The 27,055-nt window shown below is 31.9% G+C and overlaps 1 protein-coding gene and 1 non-coding gene across 3 annotated transcripts; one reads left to right on the top strand and one right to left on the bottom strand.

Moving 5' to 3' along the window:
• Nucleotides 1–14,460: 14,460 nt before the first annotated feature.
• LOC101263536 (G-protein coupled receptor 1) lies at nt 14,461–22,596 on the bottom strand. Of its 2 annotated transcripts, XM_004244987.5 has the most exons (9): nt 22,163–22,596; nt 20,794–20,825; nt 20,516–20,685; nt 20,265–20,368; nt 17,112–17,213; nt 16,935–16,991; nt 16,626–16,769; nt 16,089–16,159; nt 14,461–15,075 (listed from the first exon to the last, which is right to left on the bottom strand). In XM_004244987.5, exons 1-9 carry the CDS (start codon nt 22,343–22,345, stop codon nt 14,970–14,972), a joined length of 969 nt encoding a protein of 322 aa, XP_004245035.1. In that variant the 5' UTR covers nt 22,346–22,596; the 3' UTR covers nt 14,461–14,969. The 2 variants fall into 2 exon arrangements, with proteins under 2 accessions (XP_004245035.1, XP_010324991.1); XM_010326689.4 differs by lacking the exon at nt 16,089–16,159.
• TRNAS-GCU (transfer RNA serine (anticodon GCU)) lies at nt 22,513–22,594 on the top strand. The gene has a single exon. It is a non-coding gene; the product is annotated as a tRNA-Ser (tRNA).
• Nucleotides 22,597–27,055: the final 4,459 nt, after the last annotated feature.

Raw genomic sequence — 27,055 nt, 5'->3', positions numbered from 1 at the left:
AAGATATGAATTCTACATTTATTAAAACATGTTTGTGTGGAAATAGTTATCAAGTGAAAAGTGGAATGGTGCATCTTGGTAAGCATAAAGTTGACTTGCAATTTAGGCACTAGAAGATGTCATACATCTAATATTGAATGTTGTCACTTGACAAAATTGATATAAAAATATCCAATGGGTTCAAAATATAAAGCATATACAAGTTTTTGGAAAACTTATTTATCATCCTCATAAGTATTAAATTGATTCAAAATGTATAGAGTATATGCAAGTATTGGTATGCAAGTTGATAACCATGATTGAAACTCTTTGAAGAGTTTTCAAAAGGCAATAGATTATTTGCTTAAAGAAGTTTAAGTAAGGAAATTGCAGAAATTTTTGACCCTGAAGGAAAAATTTATAAAAAGAAATAGAAGGAAGCATATTTCGTCAAAGTTTTTCAACACTCATGAGCTTCCAAGAATGGTGATATCAACATGTAAGAGGTCTGTTCAAGTATACTATAGTTAATTTATTCACCATGTCCTTACTAACTAGAACTTTCAAGAAGATGACGCACAAGTTTGGAAAATGAAGATTTTAGTCTCTGAATTGATGTTGTCATTAGGGGGAGTTAATACGCGAGATACTCTTTTTCCCTCACAAGGTTTTGTCCCATTGGTTTTTTCTTGTAAGGTTTTTAATGAGGCATCTATAATGCGTACTTATTATTTATGTGTACTCTTTTTTCTTCACTAGATTTTTTTCCCATTGGGTTTTATCTAGTAAGGTTTTAACGAGACACATAATCTACCGACATTCAGCGGAGAATATTATAAACATATTTGTATTATAGTGAATGTCTAATTATGTGGAGTCCTTTTAGGATATGATTAGGAATCCTACTTGGAGACAAAGTTAGGTTTCCGCTATAAATAAAGAATTTTCTTTCATTGTAAATAAGATTTGATAAAGATCTATAAATCCTGAATATAATTCAAGATTAATAAAAAGTCTTTTCTCTTCTCCCTACTTTATTCCTTTTCTAAATTGATATAGTTTCATAACACTTTGAGATATAAATATTTGTTATTATTATTATTATTTAACAATTTGCACTTATACTTTTAAATTGTATTTAAAAATAGGAAATTTTAAAATTCAAAATTAAAAAATAATCGTGGAGAGTAACTAATATGCCATTCAAATTCACGTTAGCTATTTTTGGATGACAACGAATTTGAAATGAATAATTAAATATATGGTTAGTTTGAAGAAGGATAAGATAATTAAAAAATTACACTTACACTCCCTATTTTTTAGAACGGTTTCAAAATTATTTGGTTTAGTTTTTAAAACTTCTTGAGCAAGATGTAATAGTTGATATAAAAATAATTTGTTTTTCATTTTTTGTAAAACATTATATTATTAATTTTTAATAATAATAATAATAATATAATTCCTATTAATTTAATCTAATTTTATAGTGAATGCATAATTATGTAGAGTGTTTGTAGGATATGGATAGAAATCCTACTTGGGGACCAAGTAAGGTTTTCCCTGTAAATAAAGAGTTTTTCTTCATTGTAAATAACATTTATGAAAGATCGATGAATCCTGAATATACTTCAAGATGAATAAGAAATCTTTTCTCTTCTCTCTATTTTCTTCTTCTAATTTTATATAGTTTCATAATACGTTATCAGCACGATTGTTCTATTCTTAAAGAATTATGAAGAAGATGGAAAAAGTGCAAAAGCGACCTTGCATAAGTTATGCAATAAGATTCTTATATCTTCAAGGTATGATTTATCTTTATGTTATAATTATTTATGTAACATATCTGGAGGTACCATCTAAAGTAAGTATTTAAAGAGATCTGTCGACTTTCTATGTTTAATTTTAATCGACTAGGAAGAGATTTCCTTAATTTATTTTAATAATTAAATAAGCACAATTTAGGGAAAGATATGTTTTCAATCTCTACATGAGGTACGTGATCTATTAAACTATATCTATTAACTGCTAGTGTTGATTATAAGAAATCATTAGTCTCAGTTTTGTGTGTAATTATAATATATATCATATAAATGATCATCAAAAGTGATAAAATTGCAATTATTTTCCAAGGCTTGAGGTTGAGCCTCACTGTGGGTAAGACAATGAATTTAGGTTATATCTCACAAAAAGAATAAGACGATAGATTTACATCCAATCGCACCAAGAGGGTAAGACATCAGAAGTCTTGATGCTTTGTGATGAAAGATGTTGGATTCAAGTCCCTCATTGATTTATGGCATAAGACGTTGGGTTTGAGTCTCAATGCACCCTATTGATGATGACTAAGGAAAAATAATGAGTTTTTGATAAAATTAGTCATGAAATATATCTCACTAAAGCAGATTCATTCCCCAAAGTGAATGTAGCAGTGCATAAATAACAATTGATTAAATGATGCACATGAATATGGAATGAAGTACTAAGTTATCAAAATTTGATGTACTTAGATGATTGTGTTCCATTCATGAAGAATGAGAGCCTTTGATAAATGGTAAAAATACAAATCCATTCTTTAGAGTGAATCAGGTGATTAGCCACCATGCTAGACGTGAATTTTCTTGTAATGATTGTTAGCAAGGCAAGCTAATTGTGAGACCATCATAAACGAAAGTTGAGATTGAATTCTCTGCGTTCTAGGAACGTATACAAATATTTGTGGACCTAGTCATCCACCCAGTGGATTGTTTAGACATTTAATGGTCCTAATAAATGTTTCTTCTATATGGTCTCATGTGTGCCTATTATTACCTCGCAACTTAATGTTTGCAAAAATGTTGGCACAAATAATATGTTACATGCACAATTTTCTCCATATTAGTTCATCTTACGGAATCACGACTCACCTAAAGGGTGAAGTAATTGAGAAGAAATAATTACTCTTGGATTAATAAAATTGAAATTTACTCATATAATAGTAAATGAGAAATTTACTAAAGTAGAAGGCACATGGCGTAGTAAATTTGGAGTTTACGAGTACTAATAATTTTATTAGTTGTAATGAATAATTTGGTCATCCCAAAGATATGTATACTGAGTAATGGACATACATTGAAAAACTAGAAGATTATTCAAGAATTCTTTTGTTGTTTGTTCTCATGACAAGTTGATTGGATCAACTAATGTTGAGATTAAATCTCTAAATTCTGAAAAATATAAAAGGTGAATATGGGTCCATTCACCTATCATGTGACATGATAAAAACATGCATCTATAAGATAATCACATGTGCATTTGTTGTCAACCAATAGTTTGACATTCACAAAATTATTTGTGCAAAAATAATTGAGTTAAGAGCACAATTTCAGAATATGTAATCAAGACAATTTATCTTGATAATATTGATAAATACTCAAGTTAATGTGACACTAAATGTCTCAAATAGTAAAATCATTGTTTATGAAAATAAAGCTTCATATGCTTACATGAAATACGATATTGCATACAAAAGTAATTGTACATATCAGACCAATAAATTATGATCAAATTCTTTCAATTGATTTCTGGTCAGGCACCAAATATTTTTCATATGATTATTTTGATAAGGGTATATAATCAATGAATATACATTGATGCACAAAGATAGATTCTCCAAAAGATTGAGATATATGTTAGTTCGTCTAACATAAAGGGGAGAAAAGAAGCAACACAAAAGTTGTAAATAAACCTATTGAATGTCCAATAGAGTCTATGACATGCATGAAACATGATAGACTAATCAATTCTAAATAAAATAATCCTTGAAAAAGGGGGAGATCAAAAAATCAAAATGATAATAATAAGGATACAATGATGCCGTTGGAGAGCCTACGACAACACTTTATAAAATCTCATGAGACGGGTAGCTATCTAAAAATAATGAAGTGATGAGATCTCAATAAGTTATATTTATTGTGAATTGAAACAAAATGATATATCGTTGACGATATCTTTGATACAATAGCGCGCAATATTGTAAAAGATTATGAGGATATGAATTCTACATCTATTAAAATATGCTTGTGTAGAAATAATTATCAAGTGAAAAGTGGAATGATGCATCTTGGTAAGCGTAAAGATTATTTGACTTGCAATCTAGGCACTAAAAGATGTCACACATCTAATTTGAATGTTGTTACTTGATAAAATTAAATATCCAATGGGTTCAAAATCTAAAACATATACAAGTTTTTGAAAACTTGTTAATCATCCTCATAAGGATTAAATAGATTCAAAATGCATAGAGCATATTCTGCAAGTTGATGACTAGAATTGAAACTCTTGGCAATAGATTATTTGCTTAAAGAAGTTGAAGTGAGGAACTTGCAAAAATCTTTGACCCTAAAGGGAAGATTTCTAAAAGCAGATAGAAGAAAACATATTTCGTCAAAGTTTTTCTACACTCATAAGCTCCCAAGAATGGTGATATCAACATGCAAGAGGTTTGTTCAAGTAATATTATTGTTGATTTATTCACCAAGTCTCTACCAACTACAACTTTCAAAAAGATGATGCACAAGTTTGGAAAACGAAGATTCTAGTCTCTGAATTGATGTTGTAATTAAGGGGAGTTAATACGCGATATACTCTTTTTTCTTCACAAGGTTTTGTCTCACTGGGTTTTCCTTGCAAGGTTTTTAATGAGACATCTATAATGCGTATTATTAGATATGTGTACTCTTTTTCATTCACTAGATTTTTTTTCTACTGGGTTTTATCTAGTAAGGTTTTAACGAAGCACATAATCTATCGACATTCAAGAGGAGTGTTATAAATAATTTGTATTGTATTTAATATCTAATTATGTGGAGTCCTTGTATATATGGTTAGGAATCCTATTTGGGAACCAAATAAGGTTTTCCCTATAAATAAAGGTTTTCCTTCATTGTAAATAAGATTTATGAAAGATCGATAAATCCTAAATATACTTCAAGATGAATAAGAAATTTTTTCTCTTCTCTCTACTTTCTTCTTCTAATTTTATATAGTTTCATAACAGAATTTAAAATTATTAAAAATGATGAAAAAACCTAAATTGTACCACATGCACGGTAAATCTTCATTTTAAATTTGAATTGAGAACCGGTTATTTTGTTGTAACTCTTCCTAAATATTTGCTCCTTTATTTTATATAAATTAATATGTTAAAATAAAAGAAAAAACACTTTATAACATTTCAAATACCTTTCCATTACTACACAAATTAAAATCAATAAAAATCTATGTTGATAACTTTTTATTTATTCGTATTTATCTTAAATTAAGTTTTAAAAAAATGAATTATGAAAAAAAAACCTTGAAATAATAAAATTCAAAAAAGATGAAATTAAAAAAAAATAGGAAATAAAAAAAAATTAAAATGATTGTGGATCAGCAACAAAACAAAAACTTATTCAAATTTCTTTTGCATGAACTCAACCAATATAGGAACTGATTAAATATAATATTAAACTATAAAATTGTATTTATATCAAAACTAATAAAGAGGTGTGATGACGGCTAAATATTGGGAAACTTTCACATATATCAAATAAAAAAATTATATTTGTATGCTATAGCAAAATTTGCATTATTACACTCCATAGCAAATATAGAAACTGTATAATTCGTTATACATATACAGTTGAAGCAAATTGTATAAAACGAAGTGTATAAAACAAGAAAGAGAAAGACACTTGGGCAGAGAAATGTATAAAAATGAAGTATATAAACGAATTGTATTATTATAAGTGCATAGAACGATTATATAGAATTTGAATTTGTATAAAATGAGAAAGAGAGAAAGACAAAAGAGACTTGACAAGGAATATACAATTGAATCGAATTGTATATAACGAGAAAAAGAGAAATTAGATACAATTTGAAAATTGTATAAAACGAGAAAAATAGAGAAAGACAAAAGAAACTGGGCAGTGGAGTATTTTTATTGTATAATTTTAAGTGTATAGGACGAAAATATATGTACTTGCATGTGTATATACAATTTTCTCACGCTTTATACAAACCGAAATGCAATTTATACATTTCGCTTCTGTTTTTATAAGTGAGAAAGGCGAGGGCGGAGAGCGATATTTGGGAGAGTGGCGAGCGAGATCTGGAAGAGGGGAGAGAGGGGAACAAAAATATATGTATTTATACAATTTTCTCTGTTTTATACAATTAGAAACAATTTTTATACACTTGTGTTTGTTTAAAAAGTGAGGAAGCGAGCGAGAGATTGGAGAGTGGCGAGCGAGATATTTGGGAGAGAGGGGCCTGCCAATTTTTTGCAAACGTTAGCTATGGAGCACAATTAAATCAAACCCTAGCTACTCCATTTATTTTAGGTTACTAGTTTGCTATTCTATACAATTTTCCCTTAAATATTTTATAATTAGGGGGGTTGCTTTAAAAATTATGTAAATGTTTTTTGTATTTTAATTTAGTGTTATGAATGGAGTAATAGTTCCTAAAATATAGGTAATCGATTAAAATTTAAAATATGTTATTTTTTTGAAAAAATATGTTATTTTTTTGAAAAAATATGTTATTTTTTTGAAAAAAATAGCTATTTAAAACATAAAAAAATAAAAATAAAAACGTATATTATATTGAAATAAATCGTGAATTATATATATATATTTTTTGCATATTTTAAATCACAATTAAAAGAAAATTCAAACACTCTTACTATTTATTAACCATTGACATTTATCTATACTTATTCAATTAATATTTGTTTGCATATTAGTTTTCATATAAATTCCTTCCAAAATTTTATCGAAATTAATACATTAAAGAAATATTCACATAATAATAATTACTTCAAAAATCTAATTATTGTATATGCATATAAAGCAAACACATAGGGAACAATTACTTCACACACACACACACACACACACACACATATATATATATTGTTAATTACATTTATTAATTATCCGTGCAACACACGGGCACGTATACTAGTAAATTATAATCATGATGATCGTCTACCACCGAAAAATGACTAACAGTATAAAAGGAAGGATGAGAGGTAAGAGAGATACTATGTCATAGATGTGGAGTAATGGGGGAATTCATCACGTACTTGCCGATCATCTAAGTATCTGGTTCAGCTCTATCAGGCATCCTTTAAAAAGGTTGATAATAATCCAGAAGCAAACTTTATCTCTAAAGATAATGTTGAGCCAATGCATAAGATGAATAATAATGCAGAAGCAAAAACCTCACAAAATAAACTCTCTTCCTTCTCTCTTCTTTCTCTCTCTATTTGGAAGACTTCATTGAGGACAAGCTAGGGGGAGGTCTAGGGGTCTTAAAAGGGACGATTTCACCATCAAATCTTCATCAAACATTTAGGTATGAGATCTAATTCACCCTTGAGACTTCTTTCCTCAAAGAGCTACTTCAAAGTATTTCGAAAAGTTCGTTTTCAGGTGGGTTTCATTCAATTACGAATTTGATGTTATGAACTGAGTTGTTTATGGTTTCTTTAGGATATAATGACTAGATTATCATGTATTAACTTGATTATGATAATTTGTGATAGTTTTGTCTAAATTGAAGAGCATGATCCTTAACCTTTAACCCTAGGTTTCATCTTGATGTAAATTGAGTTATGATCGATTCAATTGACTTGATTATTGGTTAAATCACTATTACATGATATTCTTACACTAATAATGAACAAATTATAAAGATTTGTAGTCTTTCATACTAGTTCTTGGGAAGTGATCAAGTTATGAGAATTGACCTAAGTATCTTATGTTAAGCTTTAATTTAATATTGAATTATGGTGTATTGACTCTTATAGCCTTATTATCATGTTGATTATTGAATTATGATGTGGTACATATAAATTGGATTGAATTGAGGATTTATGGTGAGACCTAAATGATGAACTATGAAGGATACTTGGTAAGTCTTTTGATATCTATATTTACATCCAATTGTGATTAATTGTGGTTAAATATGATGTCATATTGGAGTAAGTCTTGTATTAGGATTGATAGGATGGTATAATGTTTTGAATTTAAATGTCTTGACTATATTGTGAGGTTGATTAAGGTGTATGTGTTACAACGATGGTGGTGACTATCAATGTGCATTATTATGATATGAAATGCTAATGTTTTAACCTCACTTATATGAATTGTAATGAAAGGACTTATACTTATACAATTCTTATTGAGCTATTAATGATGATGATTATACAAGGGTATACCCTATGACCTAAACTAAGTTATGATTGATAAATAAGGCTTAAAGACATTTCAAAAAGAGACTCTAGGTTATCACCGAGTGAACTAGATTGAGGAGTGTCCCTTCCTACATAGGGAAGGTAGGATCACTAAAGTACTCTTGAGAGTGAAGACTACAATGCATGGAGCATAAAGTGAGTCCAACTATATCTACTAACTCTTGAACTATGTTGCCCCATAGGAATACTAGCTAGTGGATCCACAAAGTTGCTATGTTTTATGTTTTGGTACTACCTTGGCAAGTAATCCACCTTCCTTTGGTGTAGGGTTTTCTGACACCAGATCCACACTAGCTCATGTGGTCTATGTCGGTTAGGGAAAGATGTTCCCAAAAAGTAAAATGAATTAAAGGATTGAACTCTAACTAGGACAACTTAAGGGGTCTAGCTTGGTCTAGGTAGGGGTAGGGGACTCTACCTAAGCCTTTCACTTATTATACTTGAGGGAAGTCTTAGAATGATGTTCTTATGTATGTTTATGCTTATGATAATTTATGATATGTATATGAAGAACTAGCACATTATTAATACTATATGTTGACTAGTTCACTTATAAGTACATGTTGGTTTGTATTGTTGAAGAAAAATGAAATGTTTATCTAAATGACATGTTATATGAAGTAGGATGTTAGTTATGAATCTTTTTGGGTTGCTTGATTGAGTAAGGTTATGGGGCTTTGCTTGGTCATTGCACTTGTTGACTTCATAGGGGTTCATTAGTAATTGTCTTGCTTTGTTAATAATGAAATGTACTCTTATTCATGCATGTGATGTCATTACTTGATGATAGGGTTGTAGTAGATTATGGTATCAAGTAATGATGATATGCATATTACTTGTTTGAGTTAGTAAGCATGTTTCGTTTTGCTTGACTATGCATAAGACTTTTAAAGGGAAAAATAGCATGGTTTAACTAAATGTTTCTCTTTAGCATATTTTGAGCTTATATGTGCATGTGGTTTCATGCTTAGTACAAGTGGCGTACTAACTCTATTTTTTCCTTTTTTCGTAAACCTTTTAGGTTTCGATCGTTGAAGGCTCATTCGAGACGACTTGAAGAAGATTTGGATATTCTCTACCATCCAAGTGGGTATGTCCTCATTTTCCGAGGGCAATGTCGATATCTTTCTTATGAAGTTGCTTTGTTTTTTTAAAACTCTTGTGTTCATTCAACTTTCATTTGAGTACGATTTTATAAACCTATATGTGGCTTCTTTACATTGATGTCGGGCTATGCCCAAATTGCTATGATTGTTTAGATGGTATGAGATGAGACAATCCTTAAGAGTATTCTATTTATATGTATATGTGCAGTATAAGGAGAAAGCTATGTAACCTTCCTATACAAAGGGTCTATGTATACTCGATATATATATATATATATATATATATATATATATATATATATATATATATATATATATATATATATATATATATATATTATGTGTATGTAGAGGTTTATGTAAACCTCCAAGTAGAAGTAAAAAAAGTTTTAAATTTGACTTATGAATGTGATGATGTAAAATAAGAGGCTAGTCTTAGTCCTCAAAGAGAGCGACGACGTCGCTTACATCTAGGGAGTAAACCCAAATGTGAAAAACTTGGTATAAGAGCATGAGGTTAAATTATCTTAGAGTCGATATCTCTCTCAACCACGTCTATGTAAGTTCGTATTTATGATTGTGAAGCGTGCCACACTTATGGATAGGAGCCTACAAGATGCCTAGGAAACTCTTTTTTTCTTGGAAATCTTATATCGTGCCATTAGAGTATACTTATGGTATGCTTTTGCATCTAATCCTATTGTTATTCTTATAGGAAGAATGAACACTCGAAGAAATGTGACAAGAAGACTTGAAGAGGAAATTGCCAATGCGGGAGCTCCTCCCCGTGGTGAGCAAGTTTCTCCACTTGAAGAAGATGCTAATATGGAACAAGCTCCGATCAATCCTCCACCCTTGACAGATGAGATATAAGGGTTGCCCTCATTCAGTTGGCTCAAGCCGCTACCATTCAAGCCCAAGAAATGACGGCTCAATCCAATTGAGAGGTTGTACCTCGTCCTCATCAACAAGTCACTACTATAGCTTCCCATATAAGGGACTTCACTCGAATGAACCCTCCTACCTTCTACGGGTCTAAGGTTGAGGAAGACCCCCAAGAATTCATCGATGGAGTGTATAAGATACTTTTGGATATGGTGTTGTCCACAAGTGAAAAGGCTGAGTTGGCCACTTATCAACTCAATGATGTGGCTCAAGCATGGTGTGTGCAATGAAGAGATAATAAGCCTTTGAGAGGTGGTCCTTGGACTTGGGAGATCTTCAAGAAGGCTTTTCGTGATCGGTTCTTTCCTAGGGAGATAAGGGAATCTAAAGTGGTAGATTTCATCAACCTTCTCCAAGGAGGTATGAGTGTTCATAAATACTCTTTGAAATTCACTAAATTGTCGAAATATGCTCCTTCTTTGGTTTCCGATCCTAGAGATGAAATGAGCCACTTTGTGACGGAGGTTTCTGATGATTTTCAAGAGGAGTGTCATTCGTCCATGTTACATGACAACATGAACATTTATCTTCTTATGGTGCATTTCAAGCATGTGGAAGAGGCAAGGTCTAGGAGGAAGAGTAGAGATGCTAAGAGGGCAAGATCTTTTGATGGAGGTTCTTCAAAGAATAGGCTTGAGATACAAGACAAGCCTAGGTTTAAGAAGCGGGTTTCAAAGTCAAGTTCCTTTTAAGTTTTCAAAGGATAGTGGCGATAGGGTGTCTAACCCTAAGTTCAAGAAGGGAAAAGGTATTAATTCACCAACCGAGAAGCCAACTTGTGGAAAGCGTGGCAAGAAGCACAATGGTTATTGCCTTAAGCGGACGGATAATTGTTTTGGTTGTGGTAAAAGCGGGCACAATCTTAGGGATTTCCCTAATGTGAGGGGCCAAGACAAGGGTAGTGGTCATGTTCAAGCAAGTGGTTCAAATGAAGCTCCAAAGAAGAACCACTTCTACGCTCTCCGCTCTCGGGGTGAGCAAGATATTCTCTCGACGTGGTGATCGGTATGTTGAAACTTTTCTCTATTGATGTATATGGCTTACTTGATTTCGGTGATACTTTATCCTTTGTTACTTGTCTAGTAGCCAAAAAGTTTGATATTTTACCCAATATTTTGCATAAACCTTTTATAGTGTCTACTTCGGTGGGTAAGTCGGTTGTTGAAAAAAGGTGTATACAAATTGTCCTATAATGTTGCCCAATAGAGTTTCTTGTGTTGAACTAGTAGAACTCAAAATTATTGATTTTGATGTTATATTGGGTATGGATTGGTTACATGCTTGCTTTGCTTCTATTGATTGTAAGACAGGGCTGGTGAGGTTTAACCTTCCAAATGAACCCGTTGTTCAGTGGAAGGGGAGAAACTCTATTCCTAGAGGTTGTATCATCTCTTGTTTAAAAGCATGCAATGATCTCTAAAGTTTGTCTATACCATATTGTAAAAGTCCAAGATCTAGACTCCGAAATTCCTCCAATTGAGTCGGTCCCCGTAGTGAGTGAATTTCCAGAGATTTTTCCTAATGACCTTCCCGGTATTGAGTGAATTTCTGGAGGTTTTTCCTAATGACCTTCCCGGTATTTAGATAGTGTTTTGGCATATAATGTTGCACTTAACAGTATGTAAGGTAGTGATGATCTTGAACTGTTATCTGTCGAAGAATGTCGACGAAGATGTGATTGGCCAGAATGCCAAGAGGCAATTCAATCAGAATTAGACTCACTTGCTAAATATGAGGTTTTTGGACCTGTAGTCCAAATTCCTAATAATGTAAAATCAGATCGCTATATAAATGGGATTTTGTGCGAAGGAGAAATGAGAGAAATGAATTGTAAGATACAAGGCACACCTTATTGCACAAGGATTCTTTCAACGACCTGGTGTCGACTATAAAAAAACATATTCACCAATTATGGATGCAATAACTTTTCGATATCTCATCAGTTTAGCAGTTCTAGAAAATCTTGAAATACATCTGATGGATGTGGTTAAAGCTTATCTTTACGATTCACTTGATAATGAAATTTATATGAAATTCTAGAAGGATTTAAAATGCCTAGCATATAGTTCAAAACCTCGAGAAATGTGTTCAATTCGATTACAAAAGTCATTATATAACTTAAAACAATCAGGATACATGTGGTATAATCGCCTCAGTGAGTACTTGATAAAACAAGATTATATAAATAATGTCATTTATCCTTTCATTTTTATTAAGAAAATAATGTCATAGTTTTTTGTTCTTGCATTTTATGTTGATGACATTAATCTCATTGGAACTCTAGAAGAGGTCCAAATGGCAATTGAATATCGAAAGAAAAAATTTGAGATGAAAGACCTTGGAAAGACAACTATCTTGGTCTACAAATTGAACATTTAGTAGATGGGGTCTTCATCGATCAATATTCCTATACTGAGAAAATCTTGAAACGATTTTACATGGACAAAGCACATTCATTAAGCACTTCGATGATTGTATGATCACTTGAAGTGAGTAAAGATCCATTCGACCTCAAGAAGAGAACGAGGAACCTCTTAGTCCTGAAGTACCTTATCTTAATGCAATTGGCGCACTTATGTATCTTGCTAATTCTACGAGACCTGACACAACATTTTCTGTTAATTTATTATAAAGATTCAGTTTCTCTCCTACACGAAGACACCGGAATGGAGTTAAACATATATTGTGATTTTAAAAAGGGACTAGTGATATGGGTCTGTTTTATACTAACAAAGATATTATGAATCTTATTGGTCATGCAGATGTAGGTTATTTATCTAACCCACATAAAGCTCGATCTCAAACAGTCTGTCTGTTCACATACGGACATACTACTATATCATGGCGATCTACGAAGTAGTCTATAGTCGCTACTTCTTCAAATCATGCTGAGATAATAGTTATTCATGAAGCAAGTAGAGAATGTGTATGGTTGAGATCAGTTATACATTTTATCAAAGAAAAGTGTGGTTTAAAATGTGATGTCAAGGTACCCACAGTTCTCTTTGAAGACAATGTTGCATGCATAGCTCAATTAAGAGGAGGCTTCATAAAAGGTGATAGAATGAAACATATCTCACCAAAACTATTCTTTACACATGATCTCCAGAAAAACGGTGATATTGATGTACAACAAATTCGTTCAAGTGATAATCCAACAGATTTATTCACCAAATCTTTACCAGCATCAACTCTTAAAAAGATGGTACAAAAAATTGGAATGTGAAGACTTAAGCATCTGAATCGTGGTCTTTATCAGAGGGAGTAAAATATGTGTTGCACTCTTTTTTCCTTAGTCTAGGTTTTGTCCACTGAATTTTCCTAGAAAGGTTTTTAATGAGGCAGCAAGTAAAACGTATTGTGAATGTCAATGTATATTTGTTTTCAACTTTTTATTTACATAGACATTCAAAGGGGAGTGTTATAAATAATAGTCACTGCCAAATGTTGCAAGGCAAATGTACCATTGCCACATGTAAGTCATTTGCAAGACAAATATACCATTGCCAGATATAAGTTACTTGTAAAACAAATATGTATGACATGTGGACACCATCAACACTTGGCAAATTATGATCCAGTTTCACCTTTCCAATTACCACTATAAATATGTAAGTCATTTGCAAGGCAAATATACCATTGCCAGATATAAGTTACTTGTAAAACAAATACGTATGACATGTGGACACCATCAACACTTGGCAAATTATGATCCAGTTTCACCTTTCCAATTACCACTATAAATCGGTAGTACATTTTCAAATATAAATAAGAAAAAAGTTTGGCATACATCAATATACACTCTCTTTATTTGTTCTTATTTTAGTTTATTATTATTAGTTTATTAGCTATTTATTTTATAACCGTAAAATATTTATTTGTAAGTATTTTGCTTTAAGAATTGGGGAAGATGGAAAACTGTGAAATACAAAAATTTGGGGTATCAACCGTGAAGGAGTATTTATCTGTAGTTATTTTGCTTTGATAGGCATAGTTTCCCCTTAGGAGAAAGCCAAATCTTTCTTTATTCCTAAACAAACCAAAATTAACTCAAAGAAGGTGAGGACACATACACCAAAGCAATCGATACATAAAATGGAACTTCTTGTCAATATGCAATGATGAATTTAGTAATATAATACAATAAAATTTCAGTAAAAATCAAAATAAATATTATATTGTACAATACAATACAATTGCTAACCATCCAAACAAACTGGAAAGGAAAGTCTATGCAGAGTTAGAGAAGATAAGTAGCAAGAGCCAATAACTGTAGTAGATCGAATAGACATAACAAATAAATCAGTAAACAAATGTTCTCTGTTTCGATACATCAATAAACATACAGTATGCCTTGCCTATATCAGAAGACTTAGCATCAGCCCATATCAGATCATATGTAATCTATTGATCACACTAACATTCTTCGGTATCAATAACAAAGTAGGTGCATTAGTATGCTCGAGCAATCAAAAAGGAGCAACAAGCAATTAGCATATGGTGCATAGATGGATCAGTAAACGTATGTGAGCACAAAACCCGGGCTGAAGCAATGGAGAGCATCCCTGTCTGTCACAATGTAGTTATCAATTGTCAATCTGGTCCAATTATGAAAAGGGCGGCAGAATCATTGAGATGACTGTACAAGCATAAAATTGTTATTGCTGATCTTGAATCTTTAGAGAGACTAATTCACTGTCGTCTTGTTGTTGGCCTCTTGACCTTGAGCTCTTAGGAAGCCATCTTTGAGACCATTCAGGTAACCTGGAAAATGATACACATTAAAACATAAACTTAGGAGAAACAACACTAAGGTGATTGAGTAATAAGAAGTTAGAAACTACTGTGCATTTTCATCGCTTCAGAGAAATGTAATGAGGACATTCAGTAGGTATAATTTTTTTATTATTGTTCTTTAGAATATAGCTTCCTAGTGATGCACTTCTTTTTTTAGTTTGTCCCAAAAGTACTGGTACTTTTTTTAAGCATAGAAACAACTTACTATAAAATTTAAACTTCTCATTATATAATGACATGATTTATGGTTTACACAGATATCGATGACTTGTTTTAAACATGTTTCAAAAATGTTTTATTAAGAGCTACATAACTAATATATTTGTACATTTAGCTTTTAATTCACTGTACCTTAGTTAGCTGAGAGTCGGGATAAGTCACAGTTAGTTACAACTAACTGTCATCTCAGTTAGTTTTCAATATTAGTTAGATTAGTCGGTTACTAATTCTTTGTATACAATGTTCTTTGATTACAGCAATAGGTTTTGAGATTCCCATTCTATCGTACTCCCTCAGATTGCTCTCTTCTTCTTTCTCCATTTCAGATTGAGAATAGTAGAATCTCCACTGTAGTTCAGTTCGATCTATTCATTCTGTTTGTGAGTTTTACATTTTTCTTTCTTAAACTCTTACCAAGTTAAAGTGCATCACATAAATTGAGACAGATAGAGTAATGATCATGCAACAAGGACAACTTAACCAACTCTATTAAAATATTGAACAAAGGCTCTTTGACATTAGGAGAAAAGACAAGCAATTTTTAAGTTTTTAACGAAGATACAGTCTCTTGAAACCAAATGACTACTGATGAAACAAACAAGCATATTAGCATTGGCACTACCCAGGATAAAGGAAAGAAGGGAAAAAGATGGAACCAAACGTATGTTACATGTCCCCCCTCCCCCACCCCCCACCCCCTTTTCTAGGGCTATAGAACACTTACTGTTGCAAAAATTTTGTGTAAAAATGAACAGACTTACAGATCCAATCTCTCGTAAATTGCTCTACGGACTGAGCTGTTAAGGCCATATGCTATTGAGTTGAAGAGACCCTAAACAGAGCATAGAAGATTTGTCAAGGAAGAAAATATCTTTAGTGTCAGAGTTGTTAAAAGGAAAGTAGATCAAAACTAAGCATCAACATAAAGTCAGAGATAAGTTCCTATCAACTGAGAATCCCACCAATTCATGGATACAGACACTTAAACTAAACTAATCAACTTTTTTGTTGATTAAACAATGTAACCAATTCAGAATATCACCAACTAATTAAAGTAAACACTTGGCGGCATCGCTCTTGACATTCTGTGGATAAGCTTGATGGATCCAAGTCATTCTATCCAGAGAGGTTTTGATTGTTAACACTAGTTACCAACATGTCTATACCTGCTTGCAATCTATATGGTAACAACGGAATAAAATACTTATCAAAGAGTGGAAGTTCCCACCACGCACCTTACCCAAGCACATCAAAGAAAAGAGAAAAGAGAGAATTCATCTATAGATAATAGAATTTACCATGAGCTGTGCCATTCCAACATCAAGAACAGAAAGCCAAAAGATCTTATGACCTGGTTCAATAACGTCATGTATACGGTTGATTGTACCGAAAAACCATGATCCAATAAGAATGAGGGGATAGTAACCCCAACGATTCAGTGCCTGCGAGATGTCCAACAGCATAACAGTTAATATAAAGAGGCAAATAGCAAGAAAAGAAAAGGAGATGGTGTCCGAACTTCACCCGAAGCCATTCATTTTCTAACCCATACTCTTATAAGTTATTATTTTGATTTACTTCGAGATAGGAGAGGAAGCTCTGGATACCTTCATGTCTGACCGTGGATCTGGTTGGTATGACCTCTCTGACATACCCACTGCCATCTGGAGTATTAGAAGCATCAGCGTACTTGAAATGTCACAAATTATTTTCCAGAACCCAAATCTTCATGAACCAATAAAGGAATGCTTAAATAATTAAGGATAAAGGTAACGACCACATACACGAGTTGCATTGTTTAGCATCCGTATCACTTGAAAATAGGTGACACCGTTAAAAAGAATGGCACCCCAAAGAGGTGCATAAAATGTTATGAAGTGTACCACCTGCAGTGATGATCATAGGAAAGATTAAATATGACAGAAGTTATGTCAGACTAAAGCATAATACATCCCAAACAACTCGAATGCAAACATCAATCTAGACCTGATGGTAGGCTAGAAAAAGGGCTTTTGGCTACATTTCATGTCTTCATTGGTACACTTAAATTGTGTTGAGTAAGACTGTTAGAATAGGAATAGGTTTTTATAATCCTATTGAAATAGGAATAGGTTTATACAATCCTATTTATACAATCCTATTAGAATAGGAATATGTTTATACAATCCAATTAGAATAGGAATAGGAATACTAAATAGTCCTACTTGATAAAGAATTGTATTCTATGGTCTATAAATAGGGTCTATGTAATAATGTAGGCACAACAACAATTTAATACTATTCTTTTTCAAATATTTCTCATATGGTATCAGAGCCTCAACGATCTTGGTGGAAAATCAAAGAGCTAACGCTGCCATCGGGCGGCTATTACTTATATATGCCGCCCGACCGTCTAATGATTGTGTCAGCAAAAATTGGGTCACCCTGTATCTTTCTGGTGACTATTTTCTCATATCTAATTTGTGTAGCACCACACCATCATTCCAGTGACTACTTTTTCATATTCAATTTGTGTAGCACCATAACATCCTTCTGGTGACTATCTTTTTTTTGCATATCTTATTTGCGTAGCACCGTGCATCTCTCCGGATAACTTCTCATATTTAATTTGCGTAGTACCGTGGGTCTATCTTTCGAACTACTTTCTCATATCTGAGTTGCATAGGAATATGTTTATACAATCCAATTAGAATAGGAATAGGAATACTAAATAGTGTCCTACTTGATAACAGATTGTATTTCATGGTCTATAAATAGGGTCTCATGTAATGATGTAGACACAACAATAATTCAATAATATTCTTTTTCAATATTTCTCACATAGACTATTAGTATTTTATACTTATTACATGAATTTTATTTTGTAGGACTTGATTCTAAGCATAGAAGCAACTTCAAAGCTAAATCAGACTCTTAGGAGCTTCGAAGTTTGAGTAGAAGTCAAAAAAATCTAACTGCCTTCAAGTTTGGGGTTGAAGGACCAATATGCATATAAAAAAGTTGAGGAAAAAAAAGGAAGCTGAAAATATAGCCTACCGTGATGCGCCAGTCGCATCGCAACAAGTATTTTGATGGCAGAAGTCTATTTGCACAAGGCTCTAGAAGTCCCTTTGGCCGAGTCGCATGGGGTACCGCAAATCGTGACGTATCAGTTCATTTTCTTACCCATGTTTTTCCACTTCGATTAGTTACCGTTGTGGCTTTGATTATCGCATTAGTTCGTTGTTATTACTGTTCTTTTTTGTATATTATGTAATGTTTCCCAGAGCCTTTTCGTTGTTTTCTACTGCTTTTCATTTAGTTTTCTCTTTTTCAAACTGCTTTGAGATGTTTTATTTGAACCAAGGATCTATCAGATAAGACCCCTCTATCCCTAAGAGGTAGGGGGGAGGTTGTGTACGTTCTACCCTCCTCATAAACCACTTATGAGATTACACTGATGTTGTTGTTTTTCCACTTCGCCTCATTAAAGGTATTTTGGTCCAGGGTTGTCAGTACACGGTGTAATACATCAAAAACACAACTTAAAAGGGACTTCCAGAGGATTGAGAGAGCGGCTAAGGCTAGGAAGCACAATGATTCATTTCTTTTTTCGTCAACAATTCATACGCAAGTTTGGGTTGAAAGTTGGTTGTATGTTTTCTCGTTTTCATGCCTTTAAGACAATATGTTTCTTTTCAACTATGAAGTAGTTTTCCCTTGAGGTTTAACCATACATGTTGTTTTGAATGTTATCTGTGGATTGGCCTCTTGTTTAATTGCTTGAATTCGTTAATGGAGTTCTGAATCTGATCATGGAATATTCATGCCTTTTAAGAGAATATCTTTCTTTTCATCTGTAGAGTAGTTTCTCTTAGGATTTTAATATACCTGGTATTTTGAATGTTATTTGTGCATTGGACTCTTGCTTAATTGCTTGAATTCGTTAATGAAGTTTTGAATTGAATTATGGAGTTATTCAGTATTTATCTAATTGAAAGAGGAATAATTCAGGTAAATATCTATACATTTTATTGATGGACCCTTCCCGGACCCTGTGCATAGCGGGAGCTTTACTGCACCGGGCTGCCCTTTTTTTCCCAACATAATCAAAAGAGCGTCTTGAATTGTTGAGTTAACAAACATAGGAAAAAATTCATGAGAGGTTTTTCTTGAGGCTAAACTCACTAGTGTTTTCTTTCATATGTTCACAGGCTTTCCATTAATTTAAACACAAAGATTAAGTTCACACAGAAAAAGAATCTTAATTACAAAAATAATCTAATCAACCGTTGAATACATGAGAATCAATAAAACCTTAGAAATGAATCTTGAGCAAAGTTAGATCCCAAATAACTATCTTGCACATGTCTTGTTAATTGCCCTTACTTTTCTCATTGACAGTTAATTGCTATTGCTCAACTCTCAACATTTCCATGATCAATTTTTACAATTCTAGACGGTTACTTGTGGTGTAGAACCATCTTAGTCTAAAGAATTAATGCTCCTGATAGTGATAAGCCAATTGAATATTGTTTGAACCAACCCCTGGGGATACGATAATTTTTATACTATTTTTGACACATTACGAACTTCATTTATAGTGTGTTTCAAACTTGTCAGGACCATTTTACCAAAATCATAATAGTCTCCTGTTCTTTTCTCCTTCGAGGGAAATGAACTAAAATAAGAGATAAAATGTAAGAACTCCTTCACCAATCAACAATCAATTACACTGCATTCATTTGACACATAGACTTTACTCATGAAAATGAAAGAACTCCTATATCCATGAACTTTTCAGTACTTCAAAACTTTCACATTTTTTGGATAATATAACAGAAGAACATTATCACCATTTTTGAAGTTATTAAAACTACAGAGATGACAAACAACAGAAATTACCATGAAAAATTACATAGTAAAAGAGCTTTAAACTATGATCATTAAATACTTGCCTTTCCTGTGTGTCCTGTTTGTGCCCAACACCAAGTGCCCAGCCGACTTAGATGTTCATGATTATTGGCAATTGATCTTATAACTGTCATTACTCCTGAAGTTCCTGCAAGAACCATCCGCATATAAACAGGATGAAGAAAGAAAAAACCTTCAAGAAGCTGCCAATCAAAACAAATGCATTCAGAAAGAGAGAAAGGAACCACAGTAACCAACTATAGAATCCAATTTGTTTTCTCTAATCAAAAGATACCCCAAACATATAAATGAAACATTGGCTCCAAATCTTCAACATCCGTCTTATGTCTAACAACCGTCCGGTGAAGAGTAAAGGCAATTGTTGTTGTCCACAAGAAAGACGCTAGGCAGAAGAAATGTGTTGTATATCCCTGAGCATAACAGAAGAACCCTTTGGAAGGATCCCTACATGAACAAAAAAAGAACTCACGGTTAATAAATGCTATGGAACCATTTAAAACGAAAAATTCACTGGAAGCCTGCAACAAATGCTTGTAGATGGGAGTGACATACCCAATTATGCTGAAGAAACTGCAGCACATGTCCTGCACTCAAAATGACGTACTTATTACTATTATCTTAAATCAGAAGCAAATGAATTAGAAGAAGGCTGGAAATGTGAGGAACTTAATCCGCAGAAAGATAAAGCATTATAGCAAAGCCTATGTATGAAAGATTACAAGCCATAATAAAATAAGGAAGCATCTTAGCAATCAATGTTCTTGATAGGCACATACCATTATGATTACCATTTATGCAATTATACTAGATGTATTTTTCTTCCTATTCTTCTATTCTATTGATTGAGTACTTCCCATTAGTCATTTGGTTTGAGTAAGCACCGCAACAATCTCCTTTCAAATAATTAACAAAGAAGGAACAAATAAACTTAAAGCAGAGTAAATTTAGCAAACTCCAATCTGGTATCTTACCCAATAAAATGCTCAGAGATATACTACTCTATCCAAGGATATGAGATTATTGATTAATCTTAAGCTGTTGAAGTAACACATTTGAAACATAGAGTCAACTTCCTTTCCATTAAAGCTACTAGCACACAAATTCAAGTTCTAGATCATGCCGAAGCTACATCCATTTGATCCAAAAATCAAAACTGATATCAGATTGAATCAAATCACTGTGAAAGAGAGAACACGAGTATCTGGCAAGGTGCAGTCAAAATCACAATAACGAATCCTAAATAACCAATATGCATACCAACTTTTTTCTTGTTCTTCATCTTCTTTTAACTTTTCAAAGTATGCATTTATCTTTTTCTTCTTTTTTAAGTTACAACTAGCATTACTTGCCAAATAAAAAGATCCCTTCATATCAAAGCTTTGAGAAGCCCTAGCAGATGGAACAACTGCTTGTTTAGAGTTATAATTTTAGTAAAAGATAGAGTGAACATCATTTCCATCAGAGCTACTACACTAGTTTAAGTTCTCATTATATAGTAGCAAGTCAGCAACTTATATTTGATCAAATGATAGAATTACCCACTGTGGGACGACAGACCGTGAGAAATGTATATCAATCAGGTAAGTCACATGGATATCAACTTCTTCCATGTTCTTTCTTCTCTCTTAAGTTTTCTTCTTCTCTTTTTATATACTACTTCCAAATACATTTCTCCATCTTTCGCAAAGATTTTCCATATTTTGCATCGGATTAATATACTTGCTTAATTGAAAAGGCAATAAGTATTTTGACTATATACATGTTTCCATCATTCTTTTCTATAACTGAGTATTTCCTTCGGAAACATCCTAGCTCACTGATCTACATAGCAAAAAAACGAAAACAAAATTTCTCAAGAGCTAATGAACAGAACAAAGCAAAACCCTAATAAGTAGTGAAAAGAAAAAGTAATTTTACTCACAGATAAAGCGAGGTAGAAGACAAGTTTGAAGGAGAACTTGCGAAGGTCTTTGAAAAGCAAATAACAGAGTACTATAAATCCTGAACCGACGAATGATAGACTTGATGCTCCGCTGTTCACTGCCGTGAGTAGTTGTCGTTCTGCCACCGTCAAATTCCCCATCACTGCTTTTACAGTTGCCATTCCGATTACACTAAACAATCGCAAATATCCAGTCCAGATCGATAAAAGCTTGGGATCGAAGGAAGCAAAAATGGTGAACTGCAATATGGAAATCCAGGGGATCTACATGGAATATATTGTCATTTACTATGATAATATATAGTATCATATGCTTTTGCTAAACAAGCGTCGCTTTGGCCGAGTGGTTAAGGCGTGTGCCTGCTAAGTACATGGGGTTTCCCCGCGAGAGTTCGAATCTCTCAGGCGACGTTAATTTTTTCTTTAAGAAAGAATTCTTATATCATCATTTATTTCATATTATTACTTTTATAAATCTTTAAATTATTAATTCTTACTTCAACCAATCAAATTTAAATCAAGTTTGTACTATGTGGGATTATATTAAGTAATGTTTAACTTTGATTTTTTTAAAATAAATTTGTGATAGTGTATTATATACCTTTATTATGAACTTTTATTTATTGGTTAAGATTGTATTAAAAAGGGGATAGTTTTGATAGATTTTATTTGTGTAATACCTTACAAATTCAATGTAAAGATTTGAACCTTTCCTCATAAGTGTATCATCTTGAACTTGGTGATGTCCTACTTGTTCATATGTTAAGGTCTATTTTCAAGTACACTATTAAATATGCTTTAGGGTCATAAGGAACTCCTAGCAAACATGATTTTGGATCATAAGTAGTTTATGTAAGGATCAACTTCAAACCACCATATCTCTTAGTTCAGTATCTATCAAATTAAAGATTTATGAGACTTATTTTCAATATCACGAATCCTTTGTTAATCTGAATCCAGAGTAAAAGGTTATAATCAATTTTTCAGCGATACTCAAATTTTAGGATCTAAGTTTTACAGGTCGAACCTATCGACCGTGAAAGCATCTACTGGCCATAGATTATGCTCGTAAATATGAAATGAAAATTTTCAAAACAACAATATTTTAATATTTAATGGGGCCTCATAGCAGAACTTTTAATATTTATTAAAGATGTCAATATTTAGTTTGTTATATTGTTGATTTATGTATTTTTGTCATTTGTTTAATTTTTTAAAAATAAAATTAGTTAATAATATAATGGAGAAATCAAGGAAAATAATATTTCAAATAAGGTAATTTTTAAATTTAAACCAACAACATTACCATAAGTACTAATCATAATTTTGGTATAGCTTTAAGTCGGCCTAGATTTTTTTCACTACTCTTATGCTCTTTTCATCTTTTATTTTTGAGATTAAAATTTACAAAATCTCTTTCTTATTATACGTATTTGGTTCCACAATTGATATTGTTTCTCTCTCTCTCTGTCTTAAACCTCAAATTTTCAATATTAATTTTTAACTCTCTATTGAAAATACTCAATTTGTGTCGAATTGAAGTATATTGATTTAAATTGTTGTTGACAGTGAAGAAGATTTTAGAATGAATACAGAATTAAAAAAAAAAGACAAAATTTGTTGACTTACAAAGTGAGATTGAAATACAAAGTGATCACAAAAAACATAAACTTGTCAGCATACATTTAGAATTAATATAAAATTAAAAAAAAATACAAAACTTGTTGGCATACAAAGTGAGATTGAAATACAAGATGATACTGAAATATAAAGTGAGGATAAAAAATCTAAAACTCGTTGACAAACACTTAGAATCAATACAAAATAAAAAAGAAATTCAACACTTATTGACATACAAAATGAGATTGAAATACAAAATGAGCACAAAAAATATGAAACTTGTTGGCATATAGTTAGTATATGTACAAAAAAATAAAGTTGTATTAAGCTTAATTTAGAATAGCATACAAAATTATGTAAAACTATTTATCTAATACGAAATGAAACATATACATAATTTGCAATGAATTTCACCTACAAAATAAATACAAATTACACCTAAAAAACTCAAATTTTAGCACGATACACATGAATTTGGTAATGAATACAAAATGCAACAAACAATAAAAACAATAAAGAATAAAATTTGATGGTTTAGATACAAAATGCAACATGCCATAACATTGTTTTTCATCACCCCGATCTTCAACAATTTTATCAGTTTTTCAAATGTTGACGTTCGAAAATGACACTTATCCACCTGACACATCTTCCAGATCCAATTCATTACTTTTGAGCGATTTATCCTAATATTGACACTTCAAAAATGACTCTCCTTCACCTGATACTTCTTCAAGATCTAGATCCAGATCTAGATCCAATTTACAAAACATATAAAAATACTTTTGTATCTCAATACTTCGACAAAGGTTGAAACTCTTTTGAGTGATTTCTAAGATCGGAAAATGGCCTAAAATACCCTTGAAGTATCAGAAATGGTACAAAATTGCCCTTCATCCACCTATTGGCTCCAAAATACCCTCCTCATCCACCTTTGGATTCAAAATTAACCACTTATTTAACGATTTTAAATTTAAATTATTTAAATATTCTTTTAATACACGTCGCTCAACTATTTGTTATAATTTAACTTATTAATTTAATTTATTAACCAATCTACTACCACCCATTACTAATTAAATCACACTCAATTAATAAATGTCTCATTTATAATGCACAACAGGAAAGCTACTATCAATGAGTGTTAGTAAAAATTTGAGTCGAAAATGTTTATAGAAGTACATTATCATACATTCAAGTCCTCAATCAAAATATATTATAATTCAAATGTCTAAATAAAAATTATCGATAAACATAAAAGTCTGACTATGTTCATCTTAATTATTCATTCACCTCAATTGTGTGATGTTACTTAATAGAAACTTTTTTAAAAAAAGAATATATTAAAGTTTTAATATTTGAAATAAATATTAAATATTTATAAAATTGTAATAAAAAAAGTGAATGAATTAATTCGAGAGGTGTACTTCTTTACCTTTGATCAAAAATTTCGAATTCAAGTTTGAAACAAAATTCTATAGAATATGTCCTCCTAAATAAGCGGCTCAACCTAAATTTTATTGGGGCTTCAATTCGGACTCAAATAATTTTGAATGTCATTTTAAGGAATCGGTATTCATTAGTGCTTGGGGCGATTTTGATATTAGAAATAGTTTATTAATTGGGCGGGTAGTGGGTTGGTTTATAAATGATATTAATAAATTAAATTATATCCAATAGTTGAGCACCAACTATTTTAAAAAATATTTAAATAGTTTGAATTTGAAACCGTTAAATAATTGGTCAATTTTGAACCTAAAGGTGGATGACAAGGATATTTTCGAGCCAATAGGTGGGTGAAAAGGGTACTTTGGAGCCAATAGGTGGGTGAAATGGTTATTTTGGAACCAATAGGTGAATGAATAGTAGTTTTCTACCATTTTCAATACTTCTAGGGTATTTTAGACCCTTTTCTGTTCTAAGATTTCTTAGAAAAATGGAGGATTTTTATTTAAGAAAAAAATAGACAAGGTTTAAGTTACTTGAGGATATGAAATAAAGAAAGAAATTTTTAGAGAGAAAAAGAGAAATGATAGAATTTGGGTAAAAATATTTAGAGAGTGAAAAGCGGGTGATGGAGCCTATTATTTTTAGTCAAAAGTGGGCCTAATTTGAGAAATAAAAGGAAGGTAAATGAATTATATTAGGATACATTTTATTTGTTAAAATATTGTCACTTTGACATTTTAAATAAGTATTTTAAAGTGTTGTTATTTTGACTAAATATGTTAGGTATTACGACTTAATTGCTGATTTTCTCAAAATGAAATTAAAGACTTGAAATTTTCACCTGAGTCTACGAAACCATTCCACGAGTCTTAGGTCTCATTTGGTCATAGATTTCCCAAATAATATTTGGGGGGAAACTGACAAATAGTGTTTGTCCATACAAATTATCATAATTTGACAAATATTGGCAAATATCCTAAATTCTCAAATACTATTGTTTTCTAGTATTTGGGTCAAATCTCATTATTTGGGATCTTTTGAAAATTAAAATTTTACACCAAACTTTTATCTTTTATAAAAACACCGTCTATAGTAGTTGTTTGCGTTGTATTACATAATTTTTTACGTGAACACCAAAGTAGTGATGAAATATTCAGTGAATATGAAAGTGATGATATGGTTATTGATGAAAATGATGAACAATCGACTCATGATAACAAAGTCATGCGTTTCGTCTACTTCACGATGTGGAATGATGTTTGTTGCACTCACTCTAAACTACCACACTACTTTAGTGTCATGGATACTACTTGTTATTTGTTGCAAAGAAGATCCAATTGACTTGTAATACAAACATAGGTTAGTTTTGATAGTTTTTAAAACTTATGGGTATAAATCATAATTTTCTAAAAAAGTGAAATATATTTTTCAAATACTATAACACATGGTAAATTTTCAGCCAAATAATATGTGCCAAGAATATTCGGAAATCTATGGTCAAACACTAGCTTAGAATGCACATATACCATATATCAACCCCGACACTTTCGATAGCTATCTTCAATCCTACTAAGTCTTGGTAAGTATCCGTCATGATTTTATAACATAAATTCTAAAATTTCTACAAGATTCAAACATCAAATTATCTTCTTATCTATAGTGATAACAAGAACTCAGTTGGTGGAATGACCTGAGAGATCCTCGTATTTGGCTTCATTTGTCACCTAGACCCTTCTACTCATGACTTTGTCAACCGAACACTTAAAGTTATTATAACATGTTATTTTAAACTCCTCTGATTGT

The sequence above is a fragment of the Solanum lycopersicum genome, chromosome 8, assembly GCF_036512215.1.
Source record: "Solanum lycopersicum chromosome 8, SLM_r2.1".
In the NCBI taxonomy this organism is placed as follows: Eukaryota; Viridiplantae; Streptophyta; class Magnoliopsida; order Solanales; family Solanaceae; genus Solanum; species Solanum lycopersicum.
Note: the sequence above shows the minus strand (reverse complement) of the source record. Positions and strands in the feature narration are given on the sequence as shown.